This window comes from Quercus lobata, chromosome 3, assembly GCF_001633185.2.
Source record: "Quercus lobata isolate SW786 chromosome 3, ValleyOak3.0 Primary Assembly, whole genome shotgun sequence".
NCBI classification, from domain to species: Eukaryota; Viridiplantae; Streptophyta; class Magnoliopsida; order Fagales; family Fagaceae; genus Quercus; species Quercus lobata.
The window spans coordinates 20,310,928-20,332,069 of record NC_044906.1 but is presented as its reverse complement, the minus strand read 5'-3'; the positions used below and the strand labels follow the sequence as shown (position 1 = coordinate 20,332,069).

Sequence of the window (21,142 nt, the reverse complement as noted above, 5' to 3'; positions counted from 1 at the left end):
ATTTTCCTAAAGGCCTCTACGATGAACTTTGCATCTTGTATCAAATGACCAAAGGAGGTAGTCAAGCTAGTCTCGTCTTTTGAGAATTAATGACGATCTTTGAATCTCCTTCCAACATTGTTAAAACGACATCAACTTCCAATTATAAAGCTCTAGCAGTTGCTACAGCTTCTACAGTTCAAGATACGTTGTCTTTGAGAAGAAAAAAAAATTTTAAAATATTAGTACTTTTGATTGATGGTTTATTTTCATTGACAAAACTTTATTTTGTACACAAAAATGATACAAAAAGTTGCATATAAAAGTTATGACCTAGCAGTTCAATAATTGATGTAACTATTATGACACTTGTAAAGAAAATATAAGGCTAAGGGCATTTTTTCTCTTTCCCAGCAACCTAGAGTGAACTCTACAGCTATCCAGTGGGCCCTTCATCAGCAACACCTCCAAACCCCTGCTATCGAGCTTTGCCAGAAACTCCACCATCACTGATCCACCCCAAACCCAACTTCAGCTTCATGCACCAAACCCAATCATTGGCAAAACCCACCTTCAAGCACCAAACCCAATCGCACCACCAAACCCACAAATTATTGCCTACCGTTAGAACCCATCTACCACCATTACTGAACAGATTTGTGGATGAGAGAGAGAGTAAAAAAAATATTTTTATTAGTAGTAGCGAGGTCTTTGACTTGCTAGCTGTGGCAAGGTAATGATCAATGTTAAATTTTTTAGTAGTTTGTTGAGACTGATACATGGGTTTTCTGTGAGTTTTTTAGCTAAAATTTTAATATGAGGCTAGTCAAATGCTCTAACATTTAAGAATTATTTTTTTTTTTGTTTAACCCATGTATTTGAGAAGAATTACACAAGTCATACATTAAAATATAATTATACGAGTAATTTTTATCCCAAATATGGAAACTAAGATTTTTTATTTTTTATTTTTGAGGAACAACTAAGATTTTCTATATTTATTTTTATAGTTTCTTTAAAAAGGAAAGTAAAGGTGACGTGGAATTTTTAAATGCTGTGTTTGTGTCTCATGAGTCATGAGTCGTGACGTGTTTCTCTCTATGGCTTCAATCATTATAAATTATAAATAAAATAAAATAAAAAAAGCCAAATACTTAACCGAAGCCCCAAGTTAAATACAAATTCAAAAAAGTTTTTAGCATTACCTTCATTCAGATTCAAACCCAAAACCCTAAACTCTTTGAAAAAAAAAAAAAAAAAAAATCTGTGGAATCAGAGTAATTGGGATTGTTGTTTGTTGCAATCGTAGACTGTAGATTGTAGAAGACGAAGACGATAATATGTCTGCTATTGTGTGTGGAAGCAAGAGATCGTTCTTCGAAGAGCTTCCAGGATCGCCTCCTGTATCCAAGAGGCTACGCTGTGCCTCTTCATCTTCACCTTCATCTTCATCCCCAACTCGGTTCACTCCGCCTTCTCTTATTGATCAACTTCGCTCTGTCTTTCCTCACATGGATTTCTACGTACTGTTTCTCATCTCATTTATTCTCTTCAATTATTATTATTAATCTTTTACTAATTTATTGTAAATTCTTAGATTTTTATTTTTATTTTGTTGGTTTTTGATAGAAAAAAAAAGTTTCAACTTTTAACATTGTATTGATTGGAAGTCTATAGATTTTTTAGTTTGTTTTGATGTTAAAAGGTTAAAATGTCAAATTGATTGATCACTTGATACTTCAATTAATCGTTGCTTAAGACCTTTGGTCTTTTGTATTCACAGTATTTTGTAGTTAGATGGGTGTAGTCAAAGGTGAAAGGCGCCCTTAAGGCGCCAAGGACTTTTATCGCCCAAGGTGATGAGGCGCCTTGAGTGAAGCGAGGTGCCAAATTCTAAATATAGTTATTTTGCATATAGAGTTCCAATCTAATCTATTTGATGTTTAAGAATATTATAGACAAATCTCTGACTCTGTTCCTGATGGATAGGAGCTGGTCTATAAAACCAGTTTTTGGGTTCGAACCTCAATAGAGCCTATGTTTGTGACAAACAATTAATACATGCGTAATGCATCATACTCATAAATCACCGTTAAAAAATTAGTCTCTATCCAAATAATGGCCCAAAAGGTGTCTAACATGTTTTGTTGTCAAGGAATATGTTTCGAAGGCAAAGAAGCGGTGTGATCTGGAACGCAGCCCTTGGTCTTATATAAATGGTTTGCAGAGATGGAAATAATCACACTTTCAATGGTGTGGAGTCATGTACTTTTTATTTCTAAGAACTTTGTATGAGTACCGAGTAGTCTGTTGCATTTAGCATTATTGCTTCTCATTCTTTTTTAGATGTCATTGACTATTGTAAATTTTTTTTCCTAATGATACTCTGTAGTATGCTTCTTGTATGCTTAGGCTCTTCTCTGAGAATATTGTTAAATATTTTTCTTATCAAGGGTTGTATAGATATTAAATTAGAGTTTGTGGGATAGGTTTTGAAGTATTTTGAGCAAAAAGCCTGAAGTGATGATTGCATTATATGTTCAAGTTGATTGGTCTCTGATCTATCATGGTCACCAAGTCATTTGTGTGTATAATGGTAGAGACATAGTCTTTCCTTTTCTTTTCCCGTATGACATTATTATTGCAAGATGAACTCCCTACTTAGAGGGCATAAGATGTAGTGCTTATTGAAAATAGTTGCTTTGGGCTGGAAAGATCCTGTTATGGTTTTTCTATCCATTAAAGGCTGCATCCTTGTTAAGTTGGTTGTCGTTATGTGGCGTATATTTGCTCATCTAATAATTTTGTCGAAACTATATTCTGTTTCCATGTTTAATTTGTTATATTGGAAAAAAGTGTTCCCACATGGTTGTTGATCCATTGTCAGGCAATATTGTTTTTCCATATTTCTAATTATATGATGATTTTACTGTTCAGATTCTTGAGAGAGCTCTGCAAGAATGTGGTAATGATTTGGATGCTGCCATCAAGAGCCTGCATGAGCTTTGCTTAAGATCTGCAGAGGGAAATTCAGTTTCTGCTGAAGTATCAGATGTAAATGTGGAGAAGGGTATGTAATTCGCTACCATCTACATAGTCTTTCATTAAAATTAACACCTTCAAGTAGATGGTGAGTTTTTGCTAATTGCCACTAGTCTTGTCAGTAACCATTCTACCTATTAGCCATTCGGTGTGGTTTTGAGATCTGAATTTGTATCAACAAACATAAATATATATATATATATTAAATTGTAACCGCAAATAGTTATAGTTAAGTATATAATGTGTGCTATTTTTAAGGAATTTGAATTTCAAATCTCTCAAATTTACCTTTATATTCTTAGTTTGTCTTATTATTAAATCATTTTCAATTAGATATTGAAGTACACAAAAGTGGACATGAAAAACATTTTTCCAATAATATATATAGATACAAGGCAAGCTAAATGGGATGGTATGGTTCTTTTCATTTCTATGTTGTGTCAAGGGAGTTTGCTTATCAAAGCGCAGATTTAGGGGGATGGGGCTTGTGAAGGCAAAAGAATTAGAATAAGGGGAGGCCCTAGTTGGTGAGACTGTCTAAAAATAGTGATATGCCAGCCTCTTCACATGCTCTCTAACTATACCCATTTACCTTGAATGCCTTAAGAAGTCTCTTGCTAGCCATTAGGCATTACACTTCAAAAAAAAATTTCTCTCATCTTAATATCATGTTTGATGTTAACTCTAAGGGGTAGATCAATAGGTTGGGGAGTGGGGACAACCTCGCATGAAGTAGGGGTCACTAGTTTGAATCTCCCCTTTCCCCTCCTCTTGGGGCCAAAGCTTACATGTTAAAAAAATCATGTTTGGTGATATTCCCAATCATTGCCTTAAATGTCCTATTGCGTAAATAATCAATTTCATTCATGGTTTTCTTTTGAAGAATTTTTCATTGTCATCTGAACTCTTAGCTCTCCAATTGTAACTTGTCTTCGACAAGAACTTCATTGTTTATAATTATATGATTTTGTATTAGATAGTGTTGTCTATGAGTTGTTTGCTTTAACTTGCATTATTTATGGAGATTGGTGACTTGGACCTTGGTAGGAAAGAATTTGATAGTTGCTTGCAAAATTAACAGGTAGATTGCCGGATGATGATAATTTTGTTGCCCCTGATAATTCGTCAGTGCCAAACAACCTTCCCATGGAAGGTGTGGAATGGATCGACTTATTTGTAAGGGAAATGACGTGTGCTTCTAGTATGGACGATGCCAAAGCACGTGCTACAAGATTGCTAGAAATTTTAGAGAGGTCCATCAGCTCACGTGCTTGTGCCGAGGCAACACAAAATGTCCACAAGGTATGTATAATTTTGTGTCAAAGTTAATTTTTTATATATATGATATTAGCAATATATGATGGTAGCAATCGGTCGTGCCAGTGTCAAGAAGAAACTTTTACATAGGACACCCTTAACTACTGGAGTGTTGTAAATATTAAAAATTTTCTCGGGGGAAAAGCTACTTCCAATACCGGACTAATGATTTGAGCCATATGTCCCTTGTTTTTTTATTCTGGGAAACTCTAGAATCAGTAGTAGTAGGATTCATTTTCTATAAAAAAAATAATATGATGAAATTTGCAAAATTATTTATTATATTATAGTTGAAACCTTTTTAACCATGATATTAACGTAATTAATGGTGTTTAATGTGGATAGAAGCTCTTTGTTGTGATGATTTTTCAACAAAACTCCTATTCACATCAAAAGCCATGTGTTAGTGTGAAGCATGCATAGAAAATGTTGGGAAATGTGTGCCATACAGTGGCATTCATTTTACCCAACATTATATTTTAAAATAGTTCCAAAATTATGATGTGGCAAGCAGAACTTGGATTTGGTGCATCTAGTATGAACCAACTAAGGTCCTGCCTTTAGGTGAATTGACCCTTACAAAAGGGTATAAGAAGAAATTTGATGCAACTTTGGAAGATTAATTTGTTACTGCTATGCAAATTCACCTATTTAAGACTTATTTTATGGGGTCCACATTTGAATTTCAAATTGAAGTAAAAGTCGTAGTTTTAAAGGTCTAGTTATGTGTTAAAACAGTTCTTTATCATTAAGTTATGGTAAATTTTGAATATAGGGGCAAAATTCTAATCTTTGCAATTCCTACAAATTGAGGATTTTGGTGTCAATTTTAGAATTTTCAAGGAATCTTAAGTATTTTAGGTTTTCTTTACTTTGGGTCTAAGATTCCTTTATCACCTATCCAAAAAAAAAAAAAAAGGATATCTTTATTAGTTTGTTGGTCAAAATTAGGAATCCTAATACTACTAGAACAAAAAAGAGTCCTTGTATATTTATTTTGCTATTCTACTAAAAGGAGTTGAGTAATAAAGATATTGAGTGTTTTAAGTATTGAGGTATGTTGGCTTTCTCATATTGCATTCTTCCTGTCTCTTCTCTTCTTATTCTCTTCTTTGTGGTATTGTTCACAAGTACTATTCATATATCCCCCAAACACCACAAAATTATCTCTTTTCCTTCTTCCTTACAACCCAAGAGCAAGCTTATCACAACCCCATAACCCGTTCTTCAATAATTCTAAACCTAAGCGTATAAATTCTTGACATAGGACAACCAGAACAAAACTGAAACAATAATAAAATAAATGGATATGATCTAGGAGTCAACACCTAAGCCTTGCTTGGAGTTAGCACAAAGCGGGAAAACCACTAGAAGTCAGCACCTATGATAGACCTGGAGTCAACACTAGACCAAAGAAAGACCAAACGACCATTTTTTTCATTCATCAAAATATCAACTATCTCCTCAAGAAGTACAATAGGTTGCTTATAAAGGATTACTAAACCCTAGTTCTAATTAGTTAAGAAACCCTAATTCCCTTATTACGAAAATAACCTTGCTTCTCAAATTAAAATACTAATAGCTCAATAAACTACTAGGACCTAAAACATAAAAATACAATTGACTTGCAAACATAAATAATATTAAATAATAATTTTCTTGCATCTCCCACATCATTCTTCTCTGGTTGGAGAAAACTAGACCTCGAGTTTTAAAGCATTGAAGGATTAAGATGCTGAGAAATAACACTTGCTTCAAGTCTGAAATCACCATAGGGAGCATAGGGAAAAGAAAAGCCTTAAATTCCACCACATCAAACTCATTTGGAATAACAAAATCAATGTGTGGAATTAGTATAATCTCTTCTTGAACCTTATGAACCATAGGAAGAACTGTGGTTTTAACCTCTTCGACTTCACCAAGATGTAGATCTTCAAGGACTGTGGAGGGTTGATCAAAAGCACGTTCAACAACTTCAACTTTCACATCATGTGCACCCTCTAACATAATACTCTCTTTAGGCACCATCTCTTCACCTTGCTGCTCTTCAATAGATTCATTTCCTTGCACACATGTTAAAGCAACACTTGTTGAGGCATGTATGTCTGTGTCAACATTAGGCTTTGGTGTAGCTAGAGAATTCTCCACGACCAAGATATCATCATCAATGTTGTCTTCTATTGGGGCAGCAATAAGTTCATTGTGATCTAGTATCTTTGGTTTCCCAATTGAATCGGGTTGAGTCTTCTTTTACTTCATCTGAGCAATCCTGTCTTGAACATTTTTCATGAGCTTTACAGATAATTCCTTTAATTCCTTGGTAGACAATTCCTTGGTAGATTGTTCAAAAGTGCGCTGAGGACATGAAATGGGATGAGGATGAGGATTTATCGTATTTGCTTCAACTTGAAAAGTACCACACTGAGATTGGGGTAGATACTTAGCTCGATAGTATGGTGACAAATACTTATCACAAAACTTTTCTTTCATATCTTCCCACACACTAATGGCAAGTTCATAATTCATATAGCGGAAATATTCAAGATTCTCCCAAAACCTTTGTACTTTACCTCTTAACTTCAAATTGGCATACCTAACCTTTTTGTTATTTGCAAAATTTGCTTGCTTAAAGAATTGCTCCATTCCATTCATCCAGTTGATAAAATCTCGTGGATAAGTTTCATAACCATCAAAATAAGGTGCTTCTAATATTACCATGATTCCCTAAGATAGTGCTTCAACAAATAGTTGGCAGTTGGAACAAGAACCTGGGTTGCTGTGATGTTCTCTGGACAGGATTGTTGGAATGGGCTTCTAAAGAACTATTATCTCAAATAGTCTGTTGGGCTGGGCTGGTTGACAGGTTTGGATTTCGTGGGCTGGATCTTTTTTTTTTTTTTTTTAAAAGAAAACTGGTGTTGTAAAATGTGGGCTTTGGGCTTGTTAACAAATGGGTCGGGCAAGGGCTTGAGTGACTGTGTACAAGGAGTTTGTTGTTTTGACTAGGTAGTTTAATGGGTTTCAATTTGGAAATGGTCTGGGTTATAAAAGGTGGGTCGGGCAAGCTTGATGGTTTTTTTTTTTTTTTTTTTAAGAATGGGTTTAGACCAGGCTAGTGGGTTACCTCATGAGATCGGATCGATGGAGACTGATGAGATTACGGCGGCGTGACAATGGGCAAAACTGAAATCATGGCGGCGTGGAACAAAGGTGATGGTAAGGATCAGTCGAAGTGGCGGCTCACGGTGGTGGTGGTGGTGGCATGCGTAGCAACTGTCGTGAAAGGATTCAACCAAATCTAACTGTGGGTGTTTGTTGGTGGTGGTGTGGTGCGACGGTAGCGATGGGCTCGTATCTCTCTTCTCTCTTTGTAGTTGCAAGGGACTTGGAGACTTGATTGTGGGTTTTGGACTATAGATTTATGGTTGGCTTCAAAATCTAGGTTTTTTTTTTTTTTTTTTTTTTAAATGGGAAAAACAACTGTATGACAACTTTCTTGCACCAAGTAGAAAAAATGACAGAGACAACCCTCTGGTGGAGAAAAACACAATGGTGAGGGATTTTTTTTTTTTTTTTGGGTGATATTTTCTGGCTCTTTCCTGCAGTGATGCTTCAACAAATCGATGTTTGCTCTGATACCAAAACTAACGCAGGACAACTAGAACAAAACTGAAATAACAGAAAAATAAAAGATATGACCTAGGAGTCAGCACCTAGGCCTTGCTTGGAGTCAGCACCAGACCAAAGAAGGACTAAATGGCCATGTTTTTCATTCATCAAAATATCATCTATCTCCTCAAGGAGTACAATAGGTTGCTTATAAAGGATTGCTAAACCCTAGTTCTAATTGGCTAGGAAACCCTAATTGCCTTATTACAAAAATAACTTTGCTTCCCAAATTAAAATACTAATAGCCCAATCAATATATTACTAAAAGCTGAAGCGTAGCATTTATTGTTACTACGCTTCCATTGAGCCACGTCAACAACCATGTCATTATCAATTTTTTTCCAATTTTTTTATACAATTTTTTAACATTTAAAGTGAATTAAAAACTCTATTATATTACAATCAAAATATCATATTTAATTTATCTTATTTTTAATTATTCTTATTTATTATTAAATTTTCAATTCCATTTTAACTTTTCATATCCCCACTACTTCATATCCCCACTATTCTTTACTTTAACTTTCTTCAACCTTTCTCATTCAATTTCAACTTTTCATATCCCCACTACTCTCAATATTAATATTATTCTATCTTTTTATCTTCCTTTATTTTGGACTCTTCTTATTCTTATCCTCATGCTATAAAATTGTCATTCTCCCTCTTATTCCATGCATAATTTCTATTTTTCCACACACAAAAGCCTCTCTCTCTCTCTCTCTCTCTATATATATATATATATAGTTTAAAAAATTTTAGTGTAACAGGTTGACCATCAAAACATACTGATGCAGTATTGAAAGCTCTACCAAATACATCGCATAAATCAGTTTTAGACTACTAGAAGTCAGTTAGTTTGCTAAAATTGGAATTGACAGGTAATCCAGCTTGATACGATTTAGTTTTATATTTTATGTTGTTATCTTTTTTATTCACATTGGTTGTTAAATGTTATATTATTGCATTATAAAGATAGTATATAAAAATATAATATTATATATAAATGGTGTTTATTGCTATACATTTCATTTTTATTATTTTATTCTCATCTTATTTTATTCAACATTTAAATTTAGCAACATCCTCCATATCATAATTATTTATATTTTGTCTCATTTTTTTAAAAATTAAACGTATAATATTTTATTCAATAAATAAAAAATTGTTCTTATAAAGTCTTCCCATGAAATGTTACAATGCATCAATGGAAAAATGAAATACAAAACAAATATCAATTTAGAAACACTCAATTTAAAAAAAAAAAAAAGAATAAACAATTTTCTTATAAAGTATTCCCATAAAAAGTTACAATGCATTAATAGAAAAAGAGAATACAAAACACATGCTATTTTAGAAACACTAAATTTATAATAATAATAATAATAATAATAATATCAAACCAAACATATCATAAAATAATAAACTAATAGTTATGGATGTACTAACTTCATGGCAGCAAAATGGAGTAAAATAAAAATAAAAATAAACGTTGCAATATGCATATTTAGTACATTAGAATTATCATCAAATTTGGGAAAACAATAGGATGTTAACAAAGAGGGAGAGAAAGAGATTAGTAAAAGAAATCAAACGTCAATTAAATAAATTAATTAGTAACCGTTAATTGGAAAACAAAGAGACTGACGGCTAAAGGAGTAAAAAATTAATTAAAGATGACCCTATGAATGTTATTATAAACTTTACAAGGCAAATAAATAAATCGTTAAATTCACTTAATTAAATCATATAATCAACAATTAAATAAAATCATACAAAATTTAAACTTGAAACTAATCAAACTCTAATCTAGAAAATCATATTTATTATCAAAACTAAAAGGATAACGTTCTTTAGTAATAATAGAAATATATAAGAAATAAAGATGAAAATTTTCAAAATCTTTTTTTTGACATTTCATTTAACATTATTTATAAATAATAAAATATATAAAAAAGTCCTTAAATGCTTATATTCTTCACACACCATGACTTTAAAAATCTAATGAAAGGTTCAAATTAACTCTCATTTAATGCCTCTATTATGAAAATCAACAGCCAGTAAAATATGATAATAGTAAGAAACGTTATAAATGAGAACATGAAAAAACTAATTAGCCACTATTATTATGGAATAGATGTCTTTTTTTTATGCATCTAAGAAAATGAAATGTATTGGGTTTACTTATTAAGGTATATGTAAAGATTCACGTTAAAAAAATATGTAAAGGTTTTTTGAAAAAAAAAGTAGATGTAAGGTTTTTATTAACTTAAAAGATAATGAAAAACCAATTTTTAATTACTACAACCATCGCTACTCTATAAATCACACACAACACTATATTCAATATCCTAAACAACATAGTTAGGCTCTTTTGGATATACACCACCATATTCAACTTATAAATTACAACCCAAATCAATCATAAAATTACACAATCAAAGTATGAACATGTAACATGTATTACCTTCTGAATTATTGCTTGGAATTTTCACAATTATTGAAAGAGAATCTCCAAATTTAATTTTTAGAAAACATCAAGACAAGGTGAATTTTATTCTTTTTAACTTCCATAGAAAAAAAAAATATTACGCACATTATTTCAACCCTTATGGAAAAGAAGGTTTACATGTAGCATGCAAAACGTGTTTAATTGACTTAGAGATGTAAAAATTAGTCAACCAACTATGGTAGAATTAAAGTTTCAAATTTTAAATAAAACAATTCTACAATAATAAAAAAAATTATTTTGTGATAAATATGATTATGAAATGCATTACTTTTCATTAAATTAGTTCAAATTACAAAATAATAATAATAATAATGAGATCAGCATAAAAAATAATCACGCGCAACGCGCGGGTCTGTGACTAGTAAACTAATAAAACCTAAAACAAAAAAACACAATTGACTTGCAAACATAAATAATACTAAATAATAATTTTCTTGTGTCTCCCTCATCACATAATGACATGGATTGCCACACCTTGGCTACTCTATGGTGATGAAAACATAGTAAAACTACATACCTAGAGCTTGAGCTCTGACATTAAAAAACTTGAGCATTTTGGCATGTTTGTATCTCTTTGAATTGGGAAACTTGCTAACTTGACCATGTACAAAAGGGTTTTCAATTAATTATATAACTTTAAGTCTAGGAAGAATGTCATGTTGAGAAAGAAATTCCTCTATTGTCAATTGACCTAACCATATCAATTTGTTTGTTGATTTTTTGCATGAACATAACTCTAATATCTTACCTGCTCAAAAGTTAGAAAAATAATTGCATTGGATGCTCCCATAAGTTATGTCATTTTCCATAAGTTACTAGTTATTAGTACTGAAGCAGACATTTATGTAATTTTTTTCTTTTTCTTTTTTTAAATCACATAATGAGGAAGCCTGTAGGGATGTAAAAGTTTTTATCACATATGCATACTTGATATTCAATGAAGACAAAAGGGAAGCATGAGAGAAGGATTGTATGTAGTGTTCTGGATAAAAGGGAGGAATTGGTACTTCAGTAGATGTACTAACAATTCGCCTACTTCTACTACTACTTTGGGCTTGGCTTTTTCTCAAACACCTTCTATACGTAAAGCAGCAAATAGGTTTAAGTCCCTACCAAGTGAGCAAAAACAACCTTACTATGTGGCTGAGGACCATTCTAAGCAGTAGGAAGTAAACAAAAGTAAACAAATCAAAATTGATGGCCTTTTTGTAAAAGAACCAAGATGCAAACTGACACCAAAGTTGACATTCATCAGGTACTAATGTGTGTGTGTGTGTGTATTTTTATCACAGACCACACATTATCAATTTATCATCAATAATAAGATCAAATTCAAAATCCCAAAATCAAGGCCTTCAAAGTAGAAAGGAACCTAAATACCTAACTTCCCATACAACAGTAGCTACTTCTTTAATTGAGTCAAAGACAACAACCGAAACTATTCAAACCCCAATTTTGGTTCAAAACCGAGATGGAAAAGTAAATTTTCCACCTTAAATCACCAGAACCTAAAAGAAAAAAAAAAACCCTTTTAATGCAAGCAAACCAAAGGCCAACCATTTAGCCACAGCAACCCAAAACACCAAAGCAAATCACCCACAACCAAAAAAAAAAAATCCATGAACAATTGAAGTGGGGAGAGAGAGAACGGTATATAGGAAGTAATAACTGGGCAAATAGATTTTCAATTGAAGAGCAAATCGGAGTTCTAACCTCAACAAATATGGTGAAAAAATTCAAAAACCCAAACCAAACAAAACTCTAACTCACGCACAGAGGTAGAAATTTACAGAGTTATACCTCTTCGGTATAAGCGAAGCAGCTAAGGAGGTAATTCTCTTAATCCTTTTAGGGTATTTGAGCTCCCAAAGCTTTTTCCAGCTAACATCAATTTGTGGTTGGCGTATCAATGAGATGGGTTGCAAGATGGTAGGCAGATTTAACGGAGAATTTTCCATTGAGGTTCGGTAACCATATAAGCTTGTCTGGTCTCAAAGTGGGAGGATGGGGAGAGGAGATTTTGCGATATGGGGGAAGGAAAAAAGTAGAGAAGAGATGTGTTTTGAGTTTTTGATTTTCAGAGTTGGGGAGAATAGTTATAGGGTTTGGTTTTCAGAATTGGGGAGAAATTTCAACTGAAATTTTCAGGCATGAATGAGAGATTTGTTATGATATATTGGCATTATTGCATTCATTACAATCTCTGTTTTAAATATTGTTAAAAGAAGCAAATTTTGGTGCTTACTAAAATTTCCAGTTTTTAATAGTACATTCGATGCCATTCACGGATGGAGAATTTTCTTTTTTTTTTTTTTTTTTTTTTTTTTTTTTCTTCCCATTCTGTTAGGTCAAATAATGGTGCAATCAAGTAATCGTTAGGCCGAACATGGAAAGTTCAGTTTAATCGATAATATAAAAGTATTTAGTATAACCAGTACAATTTCATTTCTCTAAATTCAATGGCAAGCAGTGTCAAATTTCATCAATGCTTCCTTCTCTCATATTATCTTATAGGCCTTTTGGTTACTGCTCATAATGTCCCCCAAGCACAATTAATACCATACTACGGTCAACATCTCATGAAGGTCTCAATTGGCACTCCACCAGTAGGCATTATCGATACAGCTAGTGACCTTGTGTGGACACAATGTGTACCTTGTGATGTCTGCTTTAATCAGATTCATCCCAAGTTCGATCCTAAAAAGTCCAGCACATACAGTGAAATTTCTTGTCATTCAAAAAAATGTCAAGTATGGGACCAAGTCCATTGTTCTCCTCAAAATAGTTGCAATTACGTCAGTGGATATGCAAGTGGTTTATCCAAAGGTGTTTTGGCCAAAGAAAAAGTCACCATCACTTCTACCTCTGGGCAAGCAGTTTCCTTTGATATTGCTTTTTCATGTGCACACAACAATACCATCAATTACAATGACCACACAACGGGGCTCATTGCGTTAGGATTAGGGCCTTTGTCCTTTCCTTCACAAATTGGTAGCAAGAGGTTTTGTTATTGCTTGTTGCCGTATGGTACTGAATATACTGATCCTAGTATTACAGGCAAGATAAGTTTTGGCAATGGCAGTGAAGTTGAGGGTGATGGTTTGGTTTCAACACCATTTGTAGCTGTGGGAGATCAATATTATTGACACTTGAAGGAATTAGTGTTGGAGACACATATGTGCCCTTTAACTCTTCAGGTAAGGTTTCTAAGGGCAACGTTTGTATCGATTCAGGATCACCACCATTGACTTTGCCACCGGATTTTTATAATCGCTTAGAGGTGGAAGTGAAGAAGCAGATTTCAATTGATCCCATTAAAAATGAAACTCTAACAGGGACACGGCTTTGCTATAGAACTGAAATTACTAATGACAATGGACCAAAATTGACTGTCCATTTTGAAGGTGCAGATGTGGAGTTAACGCCTATACTAACTTTCAATCAACCGGTTCATGCATATGATATTTTGCAGTGAACTGTAGTTGATTAGATGAATTAGTCGTATTCGAGGCGACTACCCTCCTAGAGATAAAGGGAGAAAAGAATATTTGGGTTAAATTCTGCTTGCCTCATTTTATTCATCTTGATGCTTAAATACACTGAACTGGAATTCAAATTAACAAGATAACTCCTAATCTTATCAGCTAGAGTTCTATCACAAGATAGACTCCATCCTAACAACTTAATTCAATTATCAATCAAATTCAAATACACATTATCCTAACACAACTAAATTAATGATAGCTACTACGTGAGGCAATATCTTGATCCAAATAACTTAGCCACTGTCTGACTCAGCAACTCCTTCCAACTCCACGTGTCCATGGGTCATAACATATTTACTGCTTTGCAATTACTAATACTGCACTGGCAGATTTGGGTGACCAAGGATTATATGGCAACTATGTTCAAGCAAACTTGTTGATTGGGTTTGACTTGGAAACAAGGATGGTCTCCTTCAAGCCGACTGATTGCACTAAACTGTAGTGTTTGGCACTTTCATGTAACATATACGATCAATGAAAGATATATACCTATTCATACTTTATATATATAGCTTAATTATCTTCTTTTTCTTTAACAAAAAAAAAAAAAAAAAGACATCTTTATTTTCATTACAATCTAATCACATTTCTAGCAGATTTCCAAAACCATTCCATTATACATTCATCCCCACACCCCCCCCCCCCCCCCCAAAAAAAAAAAAAAAACTAACCAAGAGATTGAGTAGAGACACTTGCGGCCTACGAGGAGGACTGAATAACCAACTTAGGCAGTGAGACCTATTAGAGGTAAGTTGCACAATATCGTTCTAGGCTCCAGTCACCAGATCTGAGTAGAGCAACAAGCTCTCTCTCTCTCTCTCGATGTATGTGTGCGCATGTGGAGGCACGACCTCTCTTTCTATTATTCTCTCCATAAGGCCCTCATAAATCTTTCTCTATTTTAACTCTTCTATTTGCTAAATGATGAGATGATACTCCATTTTCTCTTAATAAATGCTAGGTGAATGTGAGTACTGAGTGGGTGTTTTCTATAACGTATGTATATATGAATTCCATAAAGGTGAATGCTTCTTACCGAAATGATACAAAATAGACAAATAATTAGTAGTTCTGCTTGTGCTTGTTCACTAGTGACTTTTTTAAAAGTAATGTTGAGATGATTTGAAACTTGAGTAAATTACATATTTGGTTTTTAATCTTTTACATTGTGTCGATTTGGTACTCAACCTTTCAAATGTGTCAATTTAGTCTCTAACTTTTTGTTATTGAATCAAAATGGTATTTGTCATTAATTAAATGTTCAATGGAAAATGCTTATTTGGCTGACTATCAAATATAAAAATTATTTTTATGCCACTTCAAATCAAATTACAAGACACTACCACATGAAATAAAAATTAGAAAAAGAAAATGGAGTTTGTGAGAAATTGCCAATTTGATGGATCAGATGGAGGGAGAGTTTGTAGTTGATTATTCTCATTCAATGAAGTTTTAATGTTATGAAAAAGTGTACCAAATGAGTAAAAAAAAAAATCAACCTTTGCTGAGACATAAATTGATGGTACTACACTAGCCATTCCAAAGCTGGTGCTCAAATTAAATACTGATGGTGCTTCTATTGAAAATCCTGGCAAGACGGGTGGTGGAGGAGTAATTAGAGACTGTCATGGAGATTGGGTTAAGGGGTACTCAAGAGCAATTGGATATGCCACTAGTGTGTTGGCAGAGTGGTGGGCATTGTGAGATGGGCTGATCTTGGCCATTCAATTGGGCATAACTCATTTAGATGTGGAACTTGATGCTAAGGTGATTGTGGAGATGCTCAACGGTATTGAAAATCCTAACGGAATCTACTCTCCTTTGTTGAATGACTGCAGGTCTCTCATAGCAAGGCTTGTGCAGGTCCAGGTGGGGCATGTGCTTAGAGAGGCGAATCAATTTTTGGCTAAAAGGGGCTGCTCCATGACAGAAAATTTTGTTGTTTTTGATTTTTCCCCCTCTGCTGATCTGAATGTACTGATTGAAGTAGATAAAAATGGGCTGTATTATCATAGGCTTATTGCCAATACTTTAGCTGCAGTGGGCAGATTGTAATTGTTGTGACTGCTTATTTTATTTATCTATCCAACCGTTTAACCAAAAAAAAGCTGGTGCTCAAATTGTGCGGGGACTTCAGTGGGAGAGCAATGTATAGTGCCCCTTTCATATATAATGCTAGTCTCCTAACATACCTAGACACATCACAATTCACATAGCCATACACAACATTTGTCAGCTTATAAGCATTTACTCAGGTTTTAGGGAATCATCTAGCTTACACTGGTCCCAATCAATAAAAACACAAAATACTAAGACATTGACGCAAGGGAAAACTTCCCAAGGACTTTTAGAATGCTTGTTGATGATGCTTAAATAGGAACTTTTATATATTAACTTTAAGACAATAAGTTGATCATACAAAAAGCACACTTTCCAATAATCTTGCCATGTAATTAACATATTTCACAGAGACTTCACCTTAAGCTCCTGAGTCTACTTCCAAAATCTACTCTACGATCATCAGCTAACAACAAAGAATTAACATTTACAAAGACAATTTTAAACCATTCCTCCACATGCTTCTTACAGTAATTTCCAAAAATCTATTTCATGCTTCTCCTCACTTTGCTTCTTCAAGCCGTGCGCGTAATGACTCAGGACTTGACGTTTTATTTATACTGCAAAAAAGAACAGATAATGACATCAAACAATTTGAATAAGTTTTGTTGCTTGAAGAATAATTTATGATCTTCTAAAGACAAATATCCATTTGTTCTCTATAACAATTAAAATGGATCCATCCACAACCATATCACATATTAACAAGGCTCACCAGAAGAGCAAATCCCCTCCAGATGCCAACTTTTCTGAAATCCATTCCGGAACTAATTCTATTAAGAGGTTTAGCTGCTCTTCAACTTCTCCTGCAAACACAAATGAAGAGGATCACCAAAAGCTCCCAGAGAAAAGGGAATTATATCCGTGTGGTACAAATGCTTACTTCTGTCAACAATATCACAATGGCTTGCAATTATCTTGTGTATAAGCTCCTCTTTTGTGATAACAGACCGCTTAATAGACTGAAATAAGAAGTGAATCATGTTGAAGAGCTTAGGCAGGCTAGCAATCATTTGTCGCCTCCGTTTTTCCCGTGAGATCGCCGGATTTCTCTCTTCTACTGCCTTCCTCTCTTTCTCCATTATCTGCAGCAAGAAAACATAGTTATAAATTTTAATGATGCAATCAGAACAAACTTTTATGTCTCTGTCCAGGTTCAATATGTTCACCTCCAAACAAATATTTAGGTATGTTCATGTCGTAAACTAATAAGGCTAGGATAAATACAAACATAATGACTATACACTGATATCCTATCCTTGATTTAATTTCCGTTTGAAGCAAAATGAAATTTATATGTTGGTTATTGCAGTCAAATAACACTAGAAGAAAAAAAAATGATAGCTTGCATATTGTTTTAAATAGAACATAGAACATAGAAACATGCTTGGTAAGGATGAAAGCATAAGGAATTCACAATGGGGCTTACCGATTGCAAAATATTCTCAGGAAGAATATCAAAAACATCATTATCAACTGAAACACCTCCAGTGTCATCCATTTCATCACCAATGTTTCCATTCTTTATGGGAGTGTCAAATTTTAACGATCTTGAACGGGGTGGACGCCTTATTAACTTGTTTGGTGAGCTAGTGGAATCATCCTCTGGGCTCATATAACATCTCTTTGGTGGATACAATGTTGGCGTGACATTCATCAGCCCAGCTGGAGTGAGAACATGTTTTGCAGGAGTTGAATGGATATTAGCAGTTTCTGCAGGAGAACCACTCTCATTTTTCATGGCATCTATCTCTTTGCTTGGGGTTGCCGGTGGGCAAGATTGTGGCAAATGAGCAGGGGAAGCATGAACTGCTAGACATTTTTCATTGCTGGTTGATTCAAACAACAGTTTTGATAGGGATGGAGTACCAGCAGCAGAACTACTTTTCTCTTTGGAGGAACTTTTGTTAAGTGGTGACTCTGGAACTGGAAGAACTGAAGATTGGAGATCCGTCTTTGATAAGTTTAGAGGATAGTTCTGTACTTCATGGCTGATGACTTTCTGTGAAAAGTGCTTGTGGAAAGATCGAGAGAGATGTGATGCTACCACTGGTTGCTGTTTTCTATGTGCTTCGATTGATGTCCCGAGGGGAAATGACATGTTGGGAGAATTGTTTATGTTTGAATTCAGATCTTGTTCTGTTCCTTCTGCAATTTCATCATCCCGAATGCAGGTTTCTGATACTGCTGATTGCAGAGCTGTTAGGTCAACAGTTGATGTCTTAATAGGAAATGATGAGGTGGGTGTTTTCATGTTCGAATGGACGTCTAGCTCTTTACGATTGAATGGTTCAGGCAACAGTTCCTCTGGAATTTCATCCACCTGCATGCAGAAGAAAAATCTTAAGGTGCAGTCTAGAGCATTGCTTAAAACTACCAGAAATCTTCATATCGAATATATATGAGTAAACTGACAATAATTTTTCATATCAAATCCATATTGTTAATTACAATTTTTTTCATCTCAAATCAATATTGTTAGTTACAATTTTAAGCGGTAGTGAATCGCTGACAGCCACCTTTATGGTTAACATTTGTAGTGAAAGAGACGTCAAAAGCAGCTAGAGCATAAAGTTGATTTTCAATTGTATGAAAAAGGAACACTTCTATAATGGAAACCATAGAATATGACCCTAATCAAAATTATATTAGATTATGGTATTATCTTAACCCAGTCTCATTAGGTGGCCACAAGTGGCAGATGGAATCTTGTACTAAAGTTTATACATAAAGTGTAAAACAACTATATATAGATAGGAATGGAGGGAACAGATGAAACAAAGGCATCTCACTGCAAGAATGTCCTAAGAAAAGAGAGAATATTCCAAAGCACACTCCCCTTTTCAATTGGCCAGGAAGGCATTATAACCAGAGAATCAAAGTAACTTATATATACGTATAAAAAATGTAAATGATTGGCAACTAATGTTGTTCTAGATGTGATCATGAATACAGAACTGACAACAATTTAAGGATATATCCCATGTAATATACAGAAAGTACAGAACACGAGTACCTCAGGACAGGATTTTGAAAAATCTGCAAGCCGCGATCGTAACACCTTCCTCAAATGCATATTCCCGCTTTCAGATTTCAACTTCCCATCATTTTCCACTGCATCAACGTTGATGGAAACATGGAGATCCGGCTTCATACAGCTCGTCCGCTCATCGAACACAAGTACCCTCTTTATCTCAATTGCATCGCGCAAAATAAACTTCAATTGAGCCAAGTGCCTGTGTGTAAACCTCCTAAAAACATTTTTTTTTTTTTAAACATACAAAACATTAATCTCATATAGCTAAGTGTAGTCAATGTATCAGGTGAGTTGCTTAAGAAATATCAAATATGCAGTGTGGTAGCAATTTTTGAAAACTGATCTAAAAAAACTGAAAAATCTGTGTTTTGAGAATACATTTTCCCTCTTAAAACTTTTTTGGCAATGGGTTTCTATTTTGTTTTCAAGTGCTGGAATTACATTTTAAAAACACGCTTTTCCCAGATCCAAACAGACGTTTAAGGTTCTATTCTCTAAGCAACCAAAAAGAGGGAAAACAAATTTGAAACATCTTATCCATCAAAATTAATAACAAGGCTCCAAATTCACCTCCAAAACCAACAAATTTCATAACTTCATACCAATCATCATCGCTATAAGACACAGAATGCAATCATTTCCCAACCAAAATTTTACTTTCTTAGAAACCAAACAAAACCCAAAAAAAAAAAAAAAAATTAAAATTAAAAATTTACCTATCAGTTAAACACTCAATTTTGGGGCAAATATTGGTAAAAGAGGATGAGGAACCCTTCAACCGCAACAACCTTATAGAACTATCCAAGCTATCAAAAAACTGAGCAAGAATCTCATACCTGCACAAAGAACAAATACCCGGAAACATTAATTAAAAGATAAAACAAATAAACCAATCAAATCACCGTATAAACTAAAAAAGTTCATACTTTTCGGGTAGCTTAGTGGGCTGGGGAAGCGGTTTCTTGGACTTATGGGGCTCGGGGATTTCTGGGGGAGTTGGCCAGGATTGGATCTGCCTTCTGGCGGAGGAGTTGGGGCGGAGGGTTTCGGCGACTTTTCTGACTTCGTTGACGGAGAGGGCGACGCCGCGGTTGCGCAAGCGGTTGCGGGGGAGCTGTGTGGGCTGTTTTTCTGGAGTTTTGGAGCTCAGCTGGTCGGGTGCGTTGAAGTGTTTTGAATGGGGTTTCTTGGATTTAGATTTTGATGAAGATGAAAGCTCCATTGGTATCACAGCGAGAGAAGAGAGAGAGACTCGTGAGAGAGGAAATGTAGTGTGGATTGAAGGAGAGACAAAGAGAGAGAGAGAGGGGGATGAATGTATTGTAGGGTTTTTCTTTGGAGGGAAAGCTGTGCTGGAGCAAGGCGTGCTTGGTTGGATTCCCGCCTAAATGACCCGTTGCTTCCCGCAATTTCTTTCGGGTCTGTTTGGGAAGTAGCTCTAGTGAGTCAGGCAGTTGAACTTGAGTAGTCTTGTCCGCTGCCAGGGAAATGAATGGAAACCTCTTTGGTTTTAAGTTGATGAGTTAAGTGGCAAAATTGTAATAAAACACACCTAATGGGTAGGGCTGAAAATGAACCAAGCCGATCATGAACAACTCAGGCTCGACTCGATAAAAAACTTGTTCATGTTTGTTTGATTATAAATAAACCAAGTTTGAACCTTAGTTTTAGGCTCTTTTAATAAACAAGCCGAGCCCAAGCAAAAAAATTTGTTCACGAACAAACTTATGAGATATTAGGCTTGATACACAACAATTCAAGTATAGACTCATTTATAAGTTTATATGTGCTAGCTAAATATACTCATTACACATATCTTAATAATGACATGACCAACATGAGACAATTACCTATATTACCTTAATTTTTTCCTTCCCTTTAAACTGATCAAGAACCACTTTAGACTATAGTTACATTTAAAATTAA

General features: G+C 34.4%; 2 protein-coding genes and 1 pseudogene across 2 annotated transcripts; 2 read left to right on the top strand and 1 right to left on the bottom strand.

The window, feature by feature from the left end:
- Positions 1–1,138: 1,138 nt before the first annotated feature.
- On the top strand, positions 1,139–4,365 carry LOC115981938. The gene is made up of 3 exons (XM_031104376.1): positions 1,139–1,502; positions 2,917–3,049; positions 4,103–4,365. Exons 1-3 carry the CDS (start codon positions 1,320–1,322, stop codon positions 4,348–4,350), a joined length of 564 nt encoding a protein of 187 aa, XP_030960236.1. The 5' UTR covers positions 1,139–1,319; the 3' UTR covers positions 4,351–4,365.
- An 8,610-nt stretch (positions 4,366–12,975) lies between these two features.
- Positions 12,976–13,991, top strand: LOC115980524 (annotated as a pseudogene).
- Positions 13,992–16,610: 2,619 nt separating this feature from the next.
- Positions 16,611–20,585, bottom strand: LOC115982991 (CDT1-like protein b). The gene is made up of 7 exons (XM_031105762.1): positions 20,143–20,585; positions 19,933–20,052; positions 19,196–19,430; positions 17,609–18,502; positions 17,063–17,264; positions 16,895–16,985; positions 16,611–16,739 (listed from the first exon to the last, which is right to left on the bottom strand). Exons 1-7 carry the CDS (start codon positions 20,436–20,438, stop codon positions 16,682–16,684), a joined length of 1,896 nt encoding a protein of 631 aa, XP_030961622.1. The 5' UTR covers positions 20,439–20,585; the 3' UTR covers positions 16,611–16,681.
- Positions 20,586–21,142: the final 557 nt, after the last annotated feature.